Here is a 23,105-nt window from a genome sequence, read left to right on the forward strand (position 1 = left end):
TGGTGATTTATTAAAGTATAAGATTGAAATTTTTATCTCAAATTTAAAAAAAAAAAAACTATTCTTCAAGTTTCTATACCTACCTATACTGCACTGTAGCAAATCCGGAAACAGAAAATATACATGTTCCTTCGTTTTATGATCTTCCAAGCGAAAGTTGTTTGTTCTTGAGATACAATATTTACTCTATTAAAGGAACAATAAGTTTTCAAAAATAGAAAATAGCCAAAAATAGAAAAATGACGAAGCAAAGGGACTTTGAAAATGATGAAAAAATGAATCAAATTTCAATTTCATGCTCTAACGACTCGCCTCTCGTTAATTCATATATTATTTTAGTTATTTTCATATAATTATGTTCATTTAAATTTTATTGATAAGATTAAATATTCAAGAAGTAATGATCGAAGATAAAATAAATATTTATCAAACGATCGAGTCTCGATTCAAAGACTCTTTTTTTTTTTTTTTTAATCTATTTTATTTTTGTATTTTTTTATTTATTGTAAAGTATATTTCATTTAACTTTATTCTTTTTTTTTTTTTTTTATTTCTATCTTTCTAGAGTATGTTATATTAATTGGATAGGAAATATAGTAGAAAAAATGGTGAATTTGTATTAATAGAATATGTTAAGTTTCTTTTATTAGTAAACATTTATATTTTATTGTAAAATCAATATTATTTATTATACAAGTAATATAATAATTATGAATTAAATAACACACACTTAATAAATTACAAAGATTTAGCTTTTGACAAAGATGGAGAAAAGAATAAAGTGAATAAAACATACTTTATGAAATATCCAAGTTTAATTCACCTAATATTGACCTTGTAAAACAAGAAATGTAAATAGATTTTTTGGAAGTAGAATATTGAACAGAAGAAATTTTTTAGCATATTATTTATCACGCAAATATATATGTATATATACATTGAGTAGTTTAGATATTGATTTTTTATTTGTCGATGAGTATATTTTATTCGATCTCTTCTTATATAAGGAATATGTTGACTACATTATATATTCAAATATATTGGTATGTTAAATACTTTTTTTTTTTTTTTCAGTATGCAATATAAACAGAATGAAAATTATGTTTTTTTTCTTTTTTTTTTTTTTTTTCAAACAAATAATTAAATTTACATTATTAATAATTCCATATTGAATTACATATTCTTGGTGATAAATTTCTTTCTATTATTATCTTTCATTTTATGAAATAAATAACTTATCGCGTTAATCGTTAATTAAGTATAAATAAAAGATTTATTTTTATTTTGTTCTTCCAATCTGTTTTATTTAAATGTTAATTAATGAGAAAAATATTTCTCTTCGTATTAAAAATTGTTAATGAGTTTTTAAGACACAACTTATTTTGCTGATGAATTAAAATTTCATTTGTTTTATTCTTCGAAAAATAAATATTTTTTTTCTTGCGCGAGACAACAAGTTAAGTCATTTATATTGTAGCTTTATTTTAGAAAGAAAAGAAGAAATAATAATAATCAAATGAAAAATCAATTTTCTTTCTTCACCATCATTATTCATTTGATTTTTGTATTTTTATTTTATGAATGTTAATTAGTTAACAAAAAAAAAAAAAAGGTAATTGTATTTGACTTCTTAGACTTTAGTCAGAAAATTATTGCAACATCTTTCACTTCAGATGCCCCACCATCGATGATTGGAAGTGTAAATATGATGTCAGTTTTCAAGCTCGGTTTAGTATTCAGTCGACATTCAAGGAAGTTAATATGTTTCTGAATTAACAGTTTATAGGTATTGTGTTAATGTGGTAAATAATTTGATATTGTTATAATTTACATTTTGTCTTTTCTTTACTTTCTCCTCTTTTTTTTTTTTTTTGGGTTTTAAATATTTTTATCGTTTTAATACAATTTAACAGTTTTTAATGTTAATCGAAACGAATGAAAGTTTTGAATTGTAAATTTATATATTAAAAAAAAAAAAAACACAAAAATAAGAATTAATTGAACAAAGTTTTAAACATTTCTTTTGTTTCTGCAAAAAGAAAATATTATAACAATTTCGTAATTGAAAATTATAATAATAGAAGAAATATGAAAATAAATTTCTTATCAATGACATTTCCACCTGTCTTATTTGGTATTACTTTTGATTATTGGGTAAGTAAACAAATTATCACTGAAATTAAAATTATTATTAGTATTTTAATACTATTGTATTATTATTATTATTATTATTAGTAGTAGTAGTATTATTATTATCGTTACTAAATCACTATAAGTTATCGTTTAATTATGATTTAAAATTAAACTTACAGCAATTGATTATACATATGTTATCGGTAAAGTTCGAAATCCGGCATTCTACAGATAATATATATAACATTATTAGATATATATATATAACATTATTAATATAATCATATTTCACACATTTTTTAAGGTATTTTATAGAATGCCAGCAAAGTATAAAATACGTCTCTGATTCGTATCGAATATCACGGCTTTTATATATTTACATTATTATTATTATTATTATTATTATTATTATTATTTATTTTATTATTATTATTATTATATACATATTAAATTATATTTATTATCATATTTATATTATATATGTTAAATATTTTTATTTTTTTTTTTTCAGAGTAATATTTGTTTCTTTTTTTCAGGAATGCACGTCATTTAAATAAAAAACCTTATGACGTCTTTTTACCATACTTTGTCTAAATAGCATTTGTCATTCTATAGATATTATATATAATGTCTAATAAAAGTATGTAATAATTCTTATATTTTGTACATTGTTTAAAAACATTAGGCATTATGTACAATGCCAATGGTTTTTCGTAACATTGCCGGTAACATATACATACTTATATTAATATATTATATTTATAATAATAATTGAATAATGGATTTGTATGTGTTTGTGTGATGAGATTGATAAATTTAACGAATACATTAGCTATTATAAAAAGCTTGTTTTTTTTTTTGTTAATTATAATAATTATTAATAATTATAAAAAATGATTACTCATGTGAATTGAATTTATTCGTTTTGACATAAAAAAAAAAAAAAAAAATCTAAGAATAAGATAAAAAAGAATGTGTCAATGACTTTTTTATTGTGTAATATATGAATTTAATTTTTTTTTTTTTTTTTTTAACAATCTCAGAAGAAATTTCACAAATATATTTAATAAATAATTATACTTATTATTAAAAAAAAAAACATCTATTTTGTAAAGATCTCCAAAAAGGAAGTAAAACTTGATTATTATGTTTATACATTCCTCAAACCGGTATTTGAACTCCATTTATTAAATTTGTCTCGAATACATTTAGGATTTCTTAAATACAAGGTGTCTCAAAAAAATGTTACCATACACCTTGCAAACTTAAACACTAGTTTTAATTTATTGTTATACTAATTTTTTTTCCTCCATTTTTTAAATCGAAATAACTTGTACAGTGTTATATACATCCCAATAAATAATTTATTTGGCTTTAAATTTGTATAAAACATTTCATGCTAGTTTTTGATTGAAAGCTCGTGCAAAAAGAAAAATACTTTGTTGATTTGATGAACCGTCTGTTTGACGGTTTTATATGAATCGTCATGACAACCGATTGTATGATGCCCCCAAAAAATGTAAAAACATTGAAATATTGAAAAAATATTAATAAAGATTTAAAACAATTAAAATGTGGTAACATTTTGTTGTGATACTCTATATAAATGTCCGTAATCGTGTTTATACAAAAAATAAAAACAAATTAGCTAATTCATGGTTGTTTGTTTCTTTGTTTTTTTTTTATTAAGTAATTTAAATAATAATTTAACATATCTTAAATGAAAAAAAAAAAACAACGAAATTTTCAATGATATTTACAAATGAAACGAACGAAATTCTATTAATTTCTATTATTTTTTGTTTTTCAGACAATTATCCATCCATTAGTACAATGTTTTCTAAGATCTATAGTATTATTTGCTTATTTAGTAACATATCCAGTTATTAAAATGCGATTAAAAAAACGTCAATATTGTCCTCCTGTTACAAATGATATATTATTTTGGTCAGCTACTCAAATTGCTGACAAAATTCGTACCAAACAGGTAAATTATTATTTCAATTTGTTTTGTAATATATTATATAATAATAATACAATTAATCATTGAAGAAAAATAAAATAAGAAAATGTTGTCCTTGAAATAAATCTAATGATTGAACATTCAAATTGAAGATCAGTAGCGAGGAAGTTGTATTGGCATTTATTGCTCGTTGTAAGGAAGTCAATCCTATATTGAATGCCATTGTAGAAAATAATTTTGAAAAAGCAATAATACAAGCTCGCATTGTAGATCAATTTTTAAAAAATACTACTATTAGTGAGATGAATCTTGAACAGGATATGCCATTACTTGGAGTTCCCGTAACAGTTAAAGCGAGTATTGCTGTTAAAGGTAAAAATAATTTTGTACTTCTTTGAATCTAAATTACAAATGCATTATTTTTCTTACTTCAATGTTAAATCATAAACGTGAGTTAAATCGTAAAAATTTGATATTTTAACTGAAATAATTAGGGATTATTGAGAAAATATAATATATACTCATTTTTAATCATTTATGTGCATGGTCATTTCTAAATATTTAACATTTTGTACGGAATCAAAAGCTTCTCGAGTTTTAATTAAAAAATGTATCCTTAACAAAGCCAAATTGGAAGATTTCATTGGAATGTTTTTCTATGCATGAAAAATAAATTTGAAATTTTTCATATTTATAGAGCAGAAAATGAGGACCATAATACTTCTTTTCCAATCTAATCACAGGCTTTTATATTAATAATTACTTCATTTTTATATTTCTATTACATTTATTATTATCATCATATTATTATTTTATATTTCTTATATTTATTTTAATGAAAGTTTATTTTAATATTTTTTTTTTACCAAATATTCTTTTTGTACTTATTGGTATTCTTGTAGTAGTTATTATTATTATTATTATAATTAATAAATATATAATAGTTATAATTACATAACATAAAATTCTTTTTGTAAGATAAGATTAGATCTACAAAAGTTTCTTCCTCTTTTTTCTTTTTTAAATAATTTTACTCGCACAATATACAGTAAAGAAAAAGTTAATATAATGTAGAATCGATATTATTTAGTAAAATAATAGGAAAAATATTACGCATACAATATTGTGCAACTTATCACCAAGAAAAAGGAAGACATTTTCGGGACGAAATGTAAATATAAAAACAATCTATTATCTTCATTTTTTTTTCTCTCTCGGTAGTTCTAGTGCTAATAGAATGTGCTAATATTTGGAATGTGATTAGTACGGAATAATATTTCTTGATTGTATAAAAATCTCATTAAGATATTATTTCTAACGAATCGTATATTTTGAAAACATAATGTCTTTATAATGTAGGAACGTTTCTGATGTAATATTAAAAAATAATAATTAGGGTACATCGAATATCTTTTTGACGAGGAGTTACGCAAATTTGATTATATATTAAAATAGAATGTTTGAAAAAATGATAATATGATTTCACAAGAGTCGAGTAGTTAAAAGTCAATTGAATACCATGCCTAATGGAAAATCTGTATTCAAATAATATAATGAGATAAGAATTGAATTATGGACATTAATTATTTGAGTTAATTTATTTTTTTTCATATAATTATAAGTAATAGAAATATCTCAAGATAAAGAAAATAATTTTTACATGTGAATATTTTGAGAATAAATACTAATGATGATGATGATGATGAAATAATGATCATGAAGATAATATTGATGTTGTTTTTTTCAAGTTCTGCAAACATATGGTAAAAAAAAATATATATATATATATACTTTCATTTAATAAAACATCGGTAGCATTGAAATCTCATATAACATAATAATTTCAATAATGCAACCTTTTTATTTGAAGTTTTTTAATACGATTGTAAATCATAGAAATATTCAATGTGGATGCGTTATTATTTCTAAAAGTAAAAAAAAAAAAAAAAAAAAAAAAAATACACAATTATACAGCATGCTAAACAAAATCACACAAACCTCAAATTAATTTCCGGTTGAAAATTGTCTTTTTATGCAATTTTCAGTTGTATTTTTTCCATTCTTTTTTCGCATCACATTACTTTATTATATTTTGTTTCAATCAACGAATACTCCTCTTTAATTATAAGACAATAAGAAAATAAACAAAAAGAGATTTGTCCAAGGTTTATGGTATGTTTATTAAATTTTATGTAAATACATAATAAATATTTGATTATTTAAATTCTAGATTTTTGTTTCGCTGTTGGAGAGGTAAGTCAAAAACACGTCAAGGCCACAAACGATGCACCCGCAGTAGCAAATCTTCGTCGAGACGGTGCCATTATTTTGTTAACGAGCAATGTACCGGAATATTGTATGTCCTTTGAAACTATGAACAATATCACTGGTAGAACATTGAATCCTTATGATACAGAAAGAACACCAGGTGGTTCGTCAGGTGGCGAGGTTTGTATTTCTATTTATTGTACTTTATTATTATTATTATTTCACTTTTTTTTTTTGTAGAAACTCAAAACCTTTCAACCTATTTACGTATAGTGATATTTGTATTTATAATATATAATGTAATTTGTGTTTATGTTAATTTGTCTTCTATAACGTAATGAACTTAGAATAAAAAATGGCAAAAAACAAATTTTTACGTTGAAATAAATTTGATTTGTACTTTTTTTGTTTAGAGTGCACTTATAAGTAGTGCTGCTTCTGTGATTGGTGTTGCATCTGATGTAGGGGGATCAGCAAGATTGCCTGCTATGTTTTGCGGTATTTTTGGTCACAAACCATCATGTAGTAAGAAAAAGCTCGTATTTTTATTTTCTTCATCATTCATATAAGAGAATATAAAAGATATATGTGTATTTATTTATTTATAAATAATAATATATATATATATATATATATATATATATATATATATATATATATATATAATTCTTTGTTTTAATTCAAATACATACACACACAGATACTGTCAAAGAGTAATTATTTTCTCATTTTATTATTTAAATATAAAATAAATATGTTATACATAAGCATTGCACAATTCGAAGTTATTAAAATCAAAGTTGATTTGAATAATTTTAGTATGTTATTAAAAGAATGTTAGCGAGAAATGTAAATATTCTGTTTAATACATTTCATCATTGAATTTTATTTTTTGAACGTTTTCGTAAAATGTATATTATTAATAATATATTATATACAGAGTGTCCTGTAATTGGTACTACAAATGAGCAAAGGGTGATAACAATATATATATATATATATATATATATATATATTTTTTTATTATCTCTTAAATGATATAATTCATATTGTTTCACAATATATTCAATTTTTAATAATAAAATTTATTAGATTGGGTTTCATCGGTGGGTCATAAACCAGTTGCACGAAGCAAAAAATGGGAATCTATTTTTACGATTTCCGTAATGACGAGATACGCTGTTGACATTCCTCTAATACTGAAAAGTATTGCAACAAATGAGGAATGCAAAGAATATCTTAACACCAAGGTATGCATTTATTATATTTATATTTAAGCATAATTTTCAATATAAGTATATTTTCATTCAGTAGAAAATTCAATAGCGATTGAAAAGTAGGTGATCATGGGAATAAGTGTAATTCTTCAGAATGTAATTTCGTTTCAAGTTGATGTCATGATCGTGATGATGTTGATAAATACGAACTTTCACTTAACGATTTTTGGTACCTTTCTTTTTTCGAACGTTTGAAAATACTTCATGTGATTGAAGAACGGTATAGGTACCGTTATGTATAGCTAACAGTATCAATAAGATAGTTACATTTTTCTGATATTATTATTTATAAAGAAAAAAATACTAATAAAGAAACTATCAATGAAAAACATTTATAAAGAGAGAGTACAATTTCAATGCATTTAATATAAACTTATTTATCAACAATTAATCGTTTGAGTCCCAAGCAAGTAACACGGTCGGTGTTTGAATTTTATATCGAAACACAGTTTTTATGTTATTTTTACAGGTAGATATAAACAAAATGAATGTTTATTATATCACTGATGAATACTCATCGATATTGTGTTTACCAATTGATAAAGAAATTAAAGTTGCTATTAGAAATGTTGCAGAACATTTAAATTCGACTTTCGGCTGTCCAATTAAACAAGTTAGTTATTATTATTATTATTATTATTATTATGTTGTATTTTTAAGAATATTACAACATTTTCGTACGGAATAATTCAAAATTATTGCAATCAAATAAAATAGTTGTCCATTTTTTGTGATAACGTTTAATATTGAAAGTGTATCGTTAACAAGCGTAAATGTTGTAAATATTATCTAAATATTAATATAAATATCAATTGAATTAAAAATTAACATTTTTATTATAGTTGAAATTACAAAATATGAAGTATGTGATTGAAATAGTAGCCACTATGGTTTTTAAAGTAGCTGATGTGGAAACCATTTTTAATATAGGAGATGGTTCAAAGGTTAGCATAAATAAATGTGTACATAATTAATGCATATATTTGTAATGATTTTTTTATGATAAAAAAAAATAAAGTATATATATTTATATTTATATTACATATGTGTATATGTGCAGCCATGGAAAAGTGTATTCATCGTTCTGCTGAAACGATTATTTAGACTTAATTTACATACATGGCCATGCATAATCTACGGATTTTTCTTGAAAAGCTTACAAATAGTGCCATCGTGGTATCATAAAGCTGTTACGAAAAAGCGTGATATACTTAAGAAAGAATTGGAAGTAAGTGTTAACTATTAAAGAATATATTAATTATATTAATATTTACTAATTATTATACGATGTATATATATATATATATATAAGGTATTTCGTAATTGGTGATTCAAACGAGTAGAGAATGATTCTACACTTTTTATTTAATTTTTCATGTAGAATCATTTTCTGCTGGCTTGTACCACCAGTTACAGAACATTTTACATAGGTGTATTTATAATTAGATATTTTTGTTTATTTTAGGAAATTTTAGGTTCGAATTCTGTTTTGATTTTACCAACTTTTAATTCATGTGCTCATTATCATTCAGAAATATACGCCAAGATTTTGAATATTGGTTATATGGCTATTTTTAATGAGTTGGGTTTTCCTGTCACACAATGTCCAGTGGGTTTAAATAAAAAGGGTTTACCTATAGGTTTACAGGTATTTCAATATTATTTTGTTATATTTTCTTTTTTATAAATACATGTATAACAATGATTTTTTTTTTTACTTTTTCGATTTAAATTAGTTGGTTGCTAATGATAAATGCGATAATTTAACAATCACATTGGCTAAAGAGATTGAAAAAAATTCGGTGGTTGGCAATTACCACCAAGTAATATAAAGAAAAATAATGGTACCGAGCTTGATAATGGTTATACTCATTCAAATTCCGAAATTACCAAGAAGATGATTGAAATATCGTTGACAAATAATATCAAATAATAACAAAGATGCTGTAGTATAGATTTTAGAAAATATTGTTAAATATTATAATTGTCATGTTATTTTATAATAATTGTTTCTCTTTATTTACAGACATTTATTTTCTTTTATACTAATAAATTTGCACATCCAAATGTGCATAGACTTAAGATTTCTATTGCGTAAAAATTTGTTAATTATATATTTTAATACTTTCAAAAAAGATTTCTAAATAAATATTATTTTATTACATAGTAGCTATTTATATGTAATATTAATTATAATTTATAAGATTATAAATATATATACTAATATATTAAAAATCATTTTTATTTTTATATTTATATTGTGTGTTATATATATTTATACATAGATAGTAAGATTTATTTATTTACAGCTTGTTGCCTTCGATTTTATACGAATAAAAAATAAATATAAAATTTATATAAACTATAATATTCCCATAATGTTACTGTACATACTTTCAAAATTACAAGAGAAGAATCAGGTTAATAGGACACCGATTTTTTTGTTTACATATTCGTATGGCACGTATGTTCTTATATATTTTCTGTCAACTTGGTTTTAACTTTGTTTGTTTTTAATTACATAATTCTTTATTTTTATAATTAATTTAAATAAATTAAAATAAATTAATAATAATAATAATACAATAATAAATTGTCGATATATTTTATGATTTTGTTATTATAAGAGAGGAATAATAAATAAATTAAAAAAATTTATAAAGATGTGTTCCCTTACTTGAATCTATGAAATTATTTCAATGTTTAAAAATATTATATATAGAAAACATCGATTTATCGACAAATCGTAACTTTGCAATGTCGATTTTGTGCAATATCGATTACTTCTTCTACGCTAACAGTTTAAAATGTCGCAGTGCATAGGTATATAACACAAGAGGATGATGTAAAATTTCTTTCTTTAAATTCTTTTAAAAACTGGATACTTATATGTATCATTTTTTCTTACGAAGAATTACGAAGTAATTAAATTATCAAAAATTACAGCGTAAGTGTGAACAATGATACATAATTTAATTGATTAATATCAAGTATAGATTTTTTTACTGTCAAACATAATGTTAAGGAGATTTATGTTTTTTTTTTTTTTTTTTTTATATTATTTACAGTTAATATTTCATAATTTGAAATTTGTTGAGAATAAGCGTAATGTTGTTTCTATTTAATAATATTTTTCTTGTAATTGAAGAATATACTTTTTCTTATGTTGTACATAACCTATATCTTATCACATGAATGTGTGCTTGATAGAATATGTTTTAATATTATTTGTATTTGATTTTAGTTAAACGTTGTTTCAAGATGTCTATCTCAGCGATATACATATTGGATGTGAAGGGCAAGGTTTTGATTTCACGTAATTATCGTGGAGATATTGAAAATGGAATAATAGAGAAATTTATGTCTTTGGTAATGGAGCGAGAAGAAGAAGGCAATCTTACACCAATTATTCAAACATTAGATTGTGCATACGCTTATATTAAATATAATAATCTTTACATCGTTTCTACAACAAGGAAAAATGCTAACATTTCTTTGGTATTTGTATTTTTGCATAAAGTTGTACAAGTAATGCAAGAATATTTTAAAGAATTGGAAGAAGAAAGTATAAGGGATAATTTTGTAGTTATTTATGAATTACTTGATGAGTTATTAGATTTTGGTTATCCTCAAACCACTGATAGCAAGATATTACAAGAATATATCACGCAAGAGGGACATAAATTAGAAATACAACCTAGAATTCCGATGGCTGTGACCAATGCTGTATCGTGGAGATCAGAAGGTATTAAATATCGCAAGAATGAAGTATTTTTGGATGTAATCGAATCTGTTAATCTTCTCGCTAATGCTAATGGAAACGTATTGAGTTCTGAAATCGTTGGTGCCATCAAAATGAGAGTTTATTTATCTGGAATGCCAGAGTTAAGACTTGGTCTCAATGATAAAGTATTATTTGAATCAACTGGACGTGGAAAGTCCAAATCAGTCGAACTGGAAGATGTTAAATTTCATCAATGCGTTAGACTTTCTAGATTTGAAAACGACAGAACTATTTCATTCATACCACCGGATGGAGAGTTTGAATTAATGTCTTACAGATTGAATACTCATGTCAAACCATTGATATGGATTGAGTCGGTAATAGAAAGACATGCACATAGTAGAGTTGAGTACATGATAAAAGCTAGGTCTCAATTTAAACGTCGATCAACTGCTAACAATGTTGAGATTGTAATACCAGTACCAAATGATGCAGATTCTCCTAAATTTAAAACAACTATCGGTAGTGTCAAATATTCTCCTGAACAAAGCGCTATTACTTGGTTCATCAAATCCTTCCCTGGAGGAAAAGAGTATTTAATGAGAGCACATTTCGGTCTACCTTCCGTGGTTGGAGAAGATGTAGAAGGTAAACCGCCAATTCAAGTGAAATTTGAAATTCCTTATTTCACTACTTCTGGGATTCAAGTACGATATTTGAAAATTATTGAGAAGAGCGGTTACCAAGCATTACCATGGGTGCGTTACATTACACAAAATGGTGATTATCAATTGAGAACGAATTAACTTGAGCAGTTAAATGGAAATATTTCAAATAACGAAAAATTGAGAATTTTAATGTTTAAAAAAATTATTTTTTTTGATAAAAACTCGTGTGTAAATATTCTGTTGAAAGTGCATGTAACATTTTTTTGAATTGATTAGAGATTTGCATAGTTATATCAATCGAGAGAACAATTTAGATGGTTTTAACATTTTACCTTCCGCATATTTCTTGAGTCGCCATTGCACTACTGTCGGCGAGATTCACGCTGGAGAAAAATAAATCACGCAGACACGCATAGTACGTGTCAATGGTTGATAACAGTTGGCAAAAAAAAGTCAAGTATACGTGACAGCGGCTGGCAAAGTGTTATGAAAACAACATTATGAAAAAATTGTTTATAAATACGCGACGTTACTCAATCTTATTTCATTTTGTTAAATCATAATAGAAAGATTACTTTAAATATTTACGAATACTTCAAATATTTTAAGAGTCTCAACCATGCTGTTAATATTTATATATCGATTAAATTTTATTTTTTGTATATATGATTAAACTCATTTATTAATTACTATAAAAAATTGTAAATACAATGTACGAATTAAATGAAGCATAATATTAAGAATTTAATGAAGAGTGTCCTATAGTATTTGTATTTGTTGTTAATTCTAATGTTAGTACGAGTAACTATATTATTATTGAATTAGAAATGACTAATATATAAATTTATATTAATATGTTGCCGCAAATGACGGCTATAGCCGTCCGATTTTCGTGTTTCTGAGCACGATCGTCAAATTAAAAGTGTGTGGCAAAGTGTTAATAGATATATCGTTATACTAATTATATTTTCAATTAAAAATATATGATTTATATCAAAGATTATTATCCGAAATTATTATAAATATTAAGTCATTGAATGTGGTCATTAGAAATGTCATATTTAATTATATAAAAATCTAATTTAATAATTATTGTAGTATTTAACAAATTTAATATACAGGATGAGTCTGTTAACGTTGGTAGAGATTAAAAAATAGACATGTCATTTTAATCATTGCAATATATATTTTTCGGAATAAATCAATTCAAAATATTATTGAATTTATCCATGAAAATTGAACACAATAAATATTTACAAAATTGTTTCAATTATAGGAATCAAGAAATTATATGAAACAAATTATTCATGATTATTTTCTGACTAGGAGTGGTGGTAGCTAAATCGCCAGTCGCGGTATAGTCTTGGGTATAATTACATATTGTGTTCTGTCTCTATTGTAAAGTGTGACGTGCAAGACGTGGAATCACATTAAGATCAATTGAGAACAAAACCGATCTCTTTTTTTGTTACTTTTAACTGTATCTTAAATTTTGTGTTTTTACATTTTGCATACGAAGTGGCACAATAAAAAAATTGAAACAACGATTTCATACAAATATCACAATTTTGGTAAGTATCCAAATATGAGTTAGATTTTTTAATTATTATTAATTTTTATTATTAATACTTTTTCTTTCAATGGTTATTTAACGTACATAAGTCTTTTTCTTTTTGTAAAGTAATATTTATTTAGAAAATTCAGAAGGTTTTAATAAAAAAAATAGAGAAACTTTTTTAGAAAATTTTCTATTTTTTTTTTTTATAGAAGTTAAAAATTAATATCTTAATTATTTATTATCTTATTATTAATTTAATAAATAATTCCGTTAATGAATTAAATTTAATTAATATTGTTGACTAAATATCATTTAAAAAGTTGTTATCTTTTTTTTACAATAGATTAAAATTCATTGAAACTACTTTGTTATATACAATTTATAAAACAATTTTTTGTTAAAACAGTTGATATAATTGGCATTTGAACTCGTCATACATTGAGTATATGCCGTTCATGTAAAAAGATATTTGAAATTCTATAATGACAAATTAAACATTATAATGTAGATAATAATATCGTATAATAATAGATCGTATAAAAGAAAGAATCCTTGTTCTCGTTTTTATTGATATTAATTATCTTATTTATTGATACCTTTTTATTGATATTAATTACCAGTAAACAGTTATTTTTTGTTCAATTAAACTGTTTTTCTTGCAAATTATTTGAATACTTCTTATATCATCGACGTCAAGTTGGAAATGAAATTATTCGATTTTTTTTTTCATCTGTTTGTTTGTGAGAGTGTACTTTAATGCATTGACGTGTGTTTGTTATGTGAGTTAATCCATCTGACGAAAAAATTCTTTCGAAAGATTTCACTTTTACGAGTACGAAGAAAATCTTTTCTCTTTCCTTTTACTTTTAGTTCGATTTAAAAGGAGATAATTGTGTTATGCTTATGTTACAAATAAGGAAGATTTACATAAAACGTAAATTAATGCTATTTTGATCGGCATAATTCAATAAACCTAATAATAATAGTAATAGCAAATTTTGTAAAAATTAAATTATTAAACAAAAATTCAATTATTAACGCAATTTTCTCAACATTACGGACTAGGCATATAACTAGTTTTTTTTTTTTTTTTATCTCGTAATAATTACGTATTTTATGAATAATTTATTTATTTTTATTTAAATATGCAAAATAACAAAAAAAAAAAAAAAAAATAAAGGATAAGAAAGAAAACAAAAAACGAAGGATTAGCTATAAAATACATAATGTCACTTATTGGAATGCTTCAAGAAAATACGTTGGCAAACAAAATTAATTCTCGCGTAAATATTCTTTTATTGTGCTACTTTGTATAGAATAGAATACGTGAGTCGATAAGAAATTGTCTTTTAAAAGTACTTTTTATCTTACCGTTGTTATTATATAATGGGTGGTCGCTCAACTATTTATACGTGCAACGAATACAACTTTACAAATACTTTTATTTGAAATTTTTCTGGAGAAAATTTGTCAATATTTAGTTTTCTTTCAAACTTTACTTAGAAGCCATTAAAAACGAATCGTATACACTATGGAATGCGAAGATTATACAGATACTACTTATTTTGCAGTAAAAATTCTGAATCGATAGAAAAAATAATGCAGAAATTTTTTATGGAAAATTTACCGATTGGGCAGAGTAGCACCAAGACTTTTAGCAAATTTATAAAATAGAAATGAGATTATTTCATCTCTGATATGTTTGATTAATCAAAGATATTTATACGATGATACTGATATAGGACAGATTTTTTAATTAATATAAATGTTGCATAAATATTCTAATAAATAATGAAGATATAGTGTTAGTGATTTTGATGAAATTGTTTTTCCATTTCGGAAGCAGAAAACATTATGTCTATTAGTAAAAACATTACACAGGCGTATGAGAGATATATAACTATTTATATATATATATATAGATATATAACTTTTTATCAAAGAAAGAAGTTTTACTATTTGGTATAATTAAATTTGTTTTTTTTTTTATATAATATGTTAGTAATATAGATTTGTAGATAATATAGATGTATAATAATTTGAACGTTTTTTCATTTGGTTATATACTAATTTTTTAATATATTAAATATGAATATTTATTTGACATTTTATCATCATCATTGATTTGCGTAATTCTTACGTAATTCTAACTGTTTGAACTATGAGTATATAGCAAGTTTTTTAATAGATAAATGTGAATGTGTATATATATATATATTAGATTATTATTATTACTATTATTATTTATTGACATTAAAAACTCGGAAGTTTATTGCCGAAAATACCAAATTTCGCCAGTGTTCCCGTCTCTGAACGCGATTCCATCCATTTTCGATCTTCGTAGTCTACTTCTTTAAAATTCCCCCTAATATTGTCCTCCCATCTATCTCTATCTATTTTCATCCTGATCTACCTAGTAGTATTTTTTTGTTCGGTATATTGACTATTGAGAATTTGTAATGAATATATGCGAATCAACGACAATCAAGTTTATATTTTGATACGTATCGAAAGATGAAAGAGTATTTTGGAAATTTGACTCATCATTAATTTTTCTAGAATATATTGAAGCTAAGTGTGTATTAGAGTATTTTAATACTATGTCATCGTATGATCTTGTACTGAGCTCATACAAAAACTATCACGCAAAAGTTCGGTTACGTAATATTATTTGATTTGCTCGAAAAGAATTATAATATAAATGGAAGGGATGGCATAAAAACGGGTTTGACTGGATATTTTTACATTTTCGATATAATGCATTGATGGTGTTGTGTTTAAACAGTTTAGTGGCCACAACTTGTTGAGAATATTATTGTGAGTATTGCAATAATTTGTAATGATTCATTATTCATATTTATATTCATTATTTACATCTCAATAAATCTAATTCAACATTTATAACTGGATTGGAAAGTTATCATAGAATTAAGAATGAATTATGCTAATTATTGTGGTATAACCTTATATAAATAATTTTGAAAGAAATTCGAAAAGAAAGTTAACAACATCTTCTTTTCTTAAGTTCGTCAAGAATTTACATTTACTTATATTATTAATGATTAATTTCAGAATCTGCATAATATTGGAACTTTGATATTTAGCATCGATTATAAATCAGATGAACGAAATAGACCAGTGATTCTTAAACTTTTTTCTCCTATCGCTCTCTTTGCAAAAAAAAAAAATATTTCTTAACCTCTTGACCTATTAACACGAGTCTGACTCGCGTTAAAGAATATGTGTTTTAAACGAGCGGTTACGCAGCGGAACAGTTGAATGACACAGCGGGCGACTGATTTGCAAGTTTCTTATGGCACGCGAAATTGTCAGATATCGCGTAGGTCAAGGGATTAATAACTCAAAAAAAGAAAATTCATCGCCCTCCCTTCTTACCCCCAAATGCGCCTGTGGTCATCATCATCCCTCTGAATCGCTTCATCGCCCACAGGGGGGCGATATCGCTCACTTTGGGATCCACTGAAATAAACGAAAAACTTCAGAAAAGAATCAATTTAGGCAATGCATGTTTTTATTCGGTCAATAAATTACTCAATTCTCGCGGTTACTGTCTAGGCGCTTAAAAATCAGGATATACATGACAATCATCCTATCGGTAGTCTTTTATGGTAGCGAAACGTGGTCACTTACGTTACGGGACGAAAAGAAATTGAGGGCTTTCGAAAACAAAGTTGTTCGTAAAATCTTCGGTGCAAAACGCGATGAGAAAACGGGTGAATGGAGAAAACTCCATAACGTAGAAGTACATCGATTGTATAACAAACCGGACATTATTAACGTCGTAAAATCACGTCGATTAAAATGGGCCGGTCAGGTGGCGCGCATGGGGGGTGGATCAAATGGCATATAAAGCATGTGAGGACAATATTAAGAGAGATCTTAATAACACTTAAAACTCTTAAAACTCATATAAACACGATGGGCATGTACTGTCCTATAATCTCCTACAATAAAAAGAATAAGGAACAAGGTTGAGATCCTTCAGGTTTACAAAACTACAAAATGTTTTATTTTTCAAATACAAATAAATAACAAATTTATTATATGGATTTTATTTCTAATGTTAACATTTCATTCATTTTATTAACATTTCAATGTTCTTTTTTCATTGTTTCTTTTATTTCATTAATAAACGATAAATGTTTGATTAATTATTACGTTACTGGCCTTGCACTTCATTTATTTTTGTTAAGAAAAAAAGACGAAAATACTTTTCAAGTATTTCAAATATTATTTCAAGTACTATTCTTTCATTACACACATACACTCATATTCATATCGCTACATATATTTAGTATGATGGTTGTATATTGACGACTATATTTTATATTATAAGCATAAATTTATTTCTCAATTAATATTTCAACAATTTTATCGTATTTTTGTTGTTGTTATTGTTATAGCAAATCAAAGATGAGGATACTATTCGTTATATCATTTTTTTTAAATCTTCTATTTAAAATGTTAAATTTTATTATCAAAATGTGTAATTTTAACAAATCGCGACAAATTCCTCCAACCAATGATGACTTGTTTGACTTGTCAGCGAGTGTTCTGGCTAAAAAAATCAGATTCGGAGAAGTAAGTATTATCCAAATATTATATATATATTGTTTCTTCAATTGATTACAATAAATATAGAATAATTTATAATATTTCTATCATACTTTTTAGTTAAAAAAAAAAAAAACATTTCGTTTTACAAGAATATTAAAAACTTAATTAAAATTTAAGAAAGTATTTTTTTTTTTTCAAATTATTATATTTCAAATATTCGAAAAAAATAAATCATTTATGCTAATACTTTACATAAATAAATCATTTTTCTTTGATTTTCTTTTTTTAAGATTACAAGCCAAGAAGTAGTTAAAGCATATATTCAACGCATAAAGCTAGTGAATCCTATTATAAACGCCGTTATCGAGGATAGATTCGAAAAAGCCTTGGAAGAAGCAATGATGTGTGATCGCAAAATCAAAAATGGGGAACTTACCATCTTCGAGATGGAAAAACAAAAACCGCTTTATGGTGTACCTTTTACAGTTAAAGAATCATGTATGCTTAAAGGTATGAAAAATACGGATCTTATCTAAACACATTAACCATGTATAGAATTATATATATATATATATATATATATATTAGGATGGGTCAAAAAAATCAATTATTTTTTTTTTTTACAAGTGACACGGAAAAATGGGTTGCTAGATACTTTAAAAAAATTCTCACCAAATATGAGCTCTTAATTTTAATAGGAAGATCCTTCGCATCGCAGTTTTTTATTTTTTTCTCAGTCCAATAGAATAATACTATTTATAATTCTATTTTCAATCTAATAGAATAATTTTGTAGAAAATTTAATGCTCTACAAAATAGGTATCTTATATTTTTTCCGTAAACCTCACCATTAGAATGATATTGAAGATTTAAGTTTGATCATTTTAAGAAACAAATTTCATTTTTGTTTATGAATTTTATAACTCGACAATAAATGACTATTAAAAAATACGCAATACATATTTTTGTAGGAAATTAACTGCTCTATAAAAATGGTGTCTCATGTTTTGGCGATTAAATTAAGCGTTCAAAAGATATTCATCATCAAACATTCATATGTACTGATTTTAAAAGTTTTTCATTAGATATTCGAAAAATTTCAATTAAAATGCTTAAATTGTCATCAAATCTGCAATTATATTCGAATAATATTGAATAATTTTATGATACATAAAATTATCTAAGTAAGTAATTATATATTATTAATTTTGATAATATAATTATATAAATAATTATGCTAAGTAAGTGCTGAATTGTAACTTATTTGAAAACTTACATTATTCACCAATTCGAGCAATTATTATTTTAATGTTTTTTTTTCTTACAATACAAATTTTAAATAATTACAATAAATTATAAATATTATTTGCACATAAATGTTTAATATAAATAATATAAATAATGTATTTTTCTTTTAAAATACTATTTAATGGCAATTACATTTTATGACTGATTTTATGCATTTGTAAGATTAATTAATGATTATTATTTATTAATTAATTTAAGATTAAAATACATTTCTTTTATTAGGATTGAGTTATACAGGAGGTTCTTATGCTCAAAAAGGAATGAAAGCACTTGATAATGGAGAAGCAGTAGAATTAATGATAAATGCTGGTGGTATACCTTTATGCGTTACCAATATTCCAGAATTATGTACAGGATTTGATTCATACAATTTTCTATATGGAAAAACTTACAATCCATATAATACAAAATGTGGAGCTGGTGGTTCGTCTGGAGGAGAGGTATAAATAATATTTATAGATAATTGTATTTTTGAATTTTATTACTAACTAATATCATTTACTTCGACTCTTGAATAGTTTATTAATATAATATATATATATATATATATATATATATATATCAATTTTTATACATTTCATGTACCGTTTCTTTTACTTTTCATACTTATACAGAGTGTCTTGTAACTGATGGTACAATCGAGTAAGGGGTGATTCTATTAGAAAATAAAATTCGTTGAAAAATTTGTTGAACACTCGCTTTAATTTCAGTTCAACAGATTTCATTATTTTAATGTTCAATATTTCTAACTAAGAATATTTTGTGTGTGCTTATTAATATGTTTATAAACATTGTTATAGTATGATGATGTAAGTTCAGTAAAGAACACACGTACTCGATAAATTTTGAAACTTACTTTTTTTTCGAAAACAATGTCTTATATGAACAAATTGTATTGTACATTTTCGATATAATTTTTCATATAGGATTATCTCTTGTGCTCGTTTGTACAAGCAGTTACAGGACATCCTGTATACAATTAAATACGATTACATACAATTATATAATTACAATGAAAGATGATATATGCTTAATTTGTTTAAAAGGGGGCACTAATAGGTTCAGGAAGTTCTTTGATAGGAATCGGATCAGATTTAGCAGGATCGATAAGAATACCAGCCTTATTTAATGGCATTTTCGGACATAAGCCTTCAAGAGGTAATTACATTTTTTTTTTATTCTCAAGGTGATCATCTTAATAGATAAATCAATGTTGGCGTTGTCATTAAGCATCATTATAAAGTTTCATTGAAAACTTAGTTAATTAAATTTCCAGGAATTGTCTCGATAAAAGGTCATTTACCATTACCGGACGATGAAGTATTTATACGATGTGGTACAGTTGGACCTCTTGCAAGATATGTCGAAGATTTATATCTAACTATGAAAGTATTGACTGTTAAACACAATCAAGATTTACATTTGGATGATCCAGTTAATTTAAAGAAATTGAATGTCTATTATTTGGAAAATATTGAAGATAAATTTGGGATCATTCAAACTCAACAAGAAATACGAACTTGTATTAGAGAAGCAGTTAGACATTTACAAGATTGTGGTTCGAACGTTGAAAAAGTAAGAAAATGATTATTAATGACGTTGTATATTTAACATGATAGATTTTAATACAAGTACAGGATAGGTCGAAAGTTCTTAAGTGATATTTAAAATAATTCTACAAAGAGTTGTATATTAGTATTACAAAAATTTATCAGAGAAATTTCGGAAAAAAATAATTTATTCATTTTTAGAATCATCTAGAAACTTTTGTATTATCCTGTATTGTAAATCTCGAATGCCTGTCAATGCGAAATATTTTCTTTTATGATCATTTTTTTTTAAATAGATTTTTATGAGTCAAGTAAAAACCAAGATTTTATGATCTAGCATATTTTGTTATATAATATATACTTCCATATTCTCTCTCTCTCTTTCGATAATAACTTCTTAGTTAAGATGAAGGATCTAACTAACGAAGCTTCAAACTTTCTCTCTGTCGATTTGACTATTTTATTGGAATTTATGTTTATCTTTTGAAATGCGAATGTTCTTTATTTTCATTGTTTTTCTAATTCATAAAAAAAAAAAAAAAAAAACAAAAAAGAAGAAAAATACAGAGATGTCTAATGTATAAATCATTCTATGAAAAACAATTATTATTTATAATAGTAATGTTTTACATATTTTTTCAAGATGACTTTTTCTTAAATATTTTCATTTAACTATATATTTGATTTTTATATTATATATAATTCGATTATATATTGTCTATTTAATATTTATTAATTTAAATATTAATTTTTATTTGTTATATTCATAGTATCCAGGATCTTTTAGTAATTTGTGCGACGCGATCTTGAACAGAATCCTATCGATGAAATTTCCAATCTTATTGGATCCAAATAATTCCAAGGTAATTAATGCGTATTAAGTTTATTTATTTATTTCTTTTAACTTTTAATGTTAATGAACAAAATACGTGTATATTTATTTATATGTCTTTTTAATTTTGAATTAGAATGAACGATCGTTAATATGTGAATTACCAAAATCAATATTAGGTTGTTCAAAATATACGTTTGGAGCGATTTTTATTAAATTTCTTTCGATAATTGTAAAACGTAATGAATCGATGGACGAAGGATTAAAAATCCAGTGTCAATACTTAACGGTAAATTGTTATTATTAATTATTATGACTGTATATCTTTTGTCTAACGAATTATAACAAAAATGACATTTTATATTTTAACTAAACAAAGAATATTAATTGCAATATTTATTTTATTTTAGAATTTGTTAAATGACAATGGTGTCATTATCCTACCCACATTTGCATTAACAGCACCTGTTGGAAGATTAATACAGTTAATTATGATAAATGGATTATATTGTCCTATATGGAATTATTTTGGTTTTCCAGCAACTAACGTTCCCATGGGTTTTGATAAAAATGGTTTACCAATTGGTTTTCAGGTAATAATTAATATTTTTCTATGTGTGCTTTTTTCATTCTTTATTTATTTAATTTTCATAACTTATTATATATTATTAAGAATATATTTATAAATATTTTATCGCATTAGGTTATCGCCGCTCCTTATCAAGATCGTTTATGTTTAGCGGTAGCCAAAGAATTGGAAAAATCATTTGGTGGTTGGATCCCACCTTATCGGTCTTAAAATATTTATATGATATTTATGTATATTTATATAAACAATTAAACCTTAGATTGTAAGTAATTTAGTTTATGATTGCTTTACAACAGTCGAACAGTGATTAACGAGGAATGTCTTGCAATACGAGCAGTAGTTGTTGCCAAGTACTTAAAGTGAAGATAAATTTGTTTATTATTACATAATTTTTTCTATTTTATATATCATTTTTATATCAATAAATAATTCTTAATCGAATTATCCGATTTTTTATTATTTATTATTTATAACAAAAAATCGCTGTTTGTGATACACCGAATGCTTTGAATTACGATCACATTTTTAGAACAAATTATTCTCGCAAACCAAAGTTCCACTGTAGTTTTATATTTTATTTTTTATTATTTTCGAACGAAATACGTTTTATTTTTTTTTTATTTTTATTTTTTTTTTTATTAAAAAATATATTCAATG

General features: G+C 24.4%; 3 protein-coding genes across 4 annotated transcripts; all 3 read left to right on the forward strand.

The window, feature by feature from the left end:
• Positions 1-1,862: 1,862 nt before the first annotated feature.
• LOC107071643 (fatty-acid amide hydrolase 2-B) lies at positions 1,863-9,810 on the forward strand. The gene is given in 12 exon segments (XM_015330803.2): positions 1,863-2,154; positions 3,944-4,120; positions 4,249-4,468; positions 6,327-6,544; positions 6,778-6,889; positions 7,457-7,614; positions 8,111-8,254; positions 8,484-8,585; positions 8,702-8,869; positions 9,107-9,289; positions 9,378-9,432; positions 9,435-9,810. Coding segments are annotated over 12 exon segments (1,743 nt in total). The 5' UTR covers positions 1,863-2,088; the 3' UTR covers positions 9,575-9,810.
• Positions 9,811-10,424: 614 nt separating this feature from the next.
• On the forward strand, positions 10,425-12,787 carry LOC107071645 (adaptor protein complex 1, mu subunit). The gene is made up of 2 exons (XM_015330806.2): positions 10,425-10,588; positions 10,886-12,787. Exon 2 carries the CDS (start codon positions 10,903-10,905, stop codon positions 12,169-12,171), a length of 1,269 nt encoding a protein of 422 aa, XP_015186292.1. The 5' UTR covers positions 10,425-10,588; positions 10,886-10,902; the 3' UTR covers positions 12,172-12,787.
• Positions 12,788-13,437: 650 nt separating this feature from the next.
• On the forward strand, positions 13,438-22,889 carry LOC107071644 (fatty-acid amide hydrolase 2-B). 2 transcript variants are annotated; one of them, XM_015330804.2, is made up of 10 exons: positions 13,438-13,604; positions 18,016-18,193; positions 18,460-18,679; positions 19,700-19,917; positions 20,524-20,635; positions 20,754-21,052; positions 21,798-21,890; positions 21,996-22,148; positions 22,270-22,452; positions 22,563-22,889. In XM_015330804.2, the coding sequence occupies exons 2-10, from the start codon at positions 18,026-18,028 to the stop codon at positions 22,656-22,658; spliced, it is 1,542 nt and encodes a 513-aa protein (XP_015186290.2). In that variant the 5' UTR covers positions 13,438-13,604; positions 18,016-18,025; the 3' UTR covers positions 22,659-22,889. The 2 variants fall into 2 exon arrangements, with proteins under 2 accessions (XP_015186290.2, XP_015186291.2); XM_015330805.2 differs by lacking the exon at positions 13,438-13,604 and adding an exon at positions 16,199-16,408.
• Positions 22,890-23,105: the final 216 nt, after the last annotated feature.

Source organism: Polistes dominula, unplaced genomic scaffold (genome assembly GCF_049000335.1).
Source record: "Polistes dominula isolate Pdom_NZ unplaced genomic scaffold, Pdom_raw_medaka contig_33, whole genome shotgun sequence".
In the NCBI taxonomy this organism is placed as follows: Eukaryota; Metazoa; Arthropoda; class Insecta; order Hymenoptera; family Vespidae; genus Polistes; species Polistes dominula.

Bases quoted from the DNA above. Each gene is read 5' to 3' on its own strand.
- LOC107071645 (XM_015330806.2), top strand. From the start codon at position 10,903: ATGTCTATCTCAGCGATATACATATTGGATGTGAAGGGCAAGGTTTTG.
- LOC107071644 (XM_015330804.2), top strand. From the start codon at position 18,026: ATGAGGATACTATTCGTTATATCATTTTTTTTAAATCTTCTATTTAAA. The intron at 21,053-21,797 runs GTAAGAAAATGA...TTATATTCATAG, and splicing joins GTGGTTCGAACGTTGAAAAA to TATCCAGGATCTTTTAGTAA. The intron at 21,891-21,995 runs GTAATTAATGCG...ATTTTGAATTAG, and splicing joins TGGATCCAAATAATTCCAAG to AATGAACGATCGTTAATATG.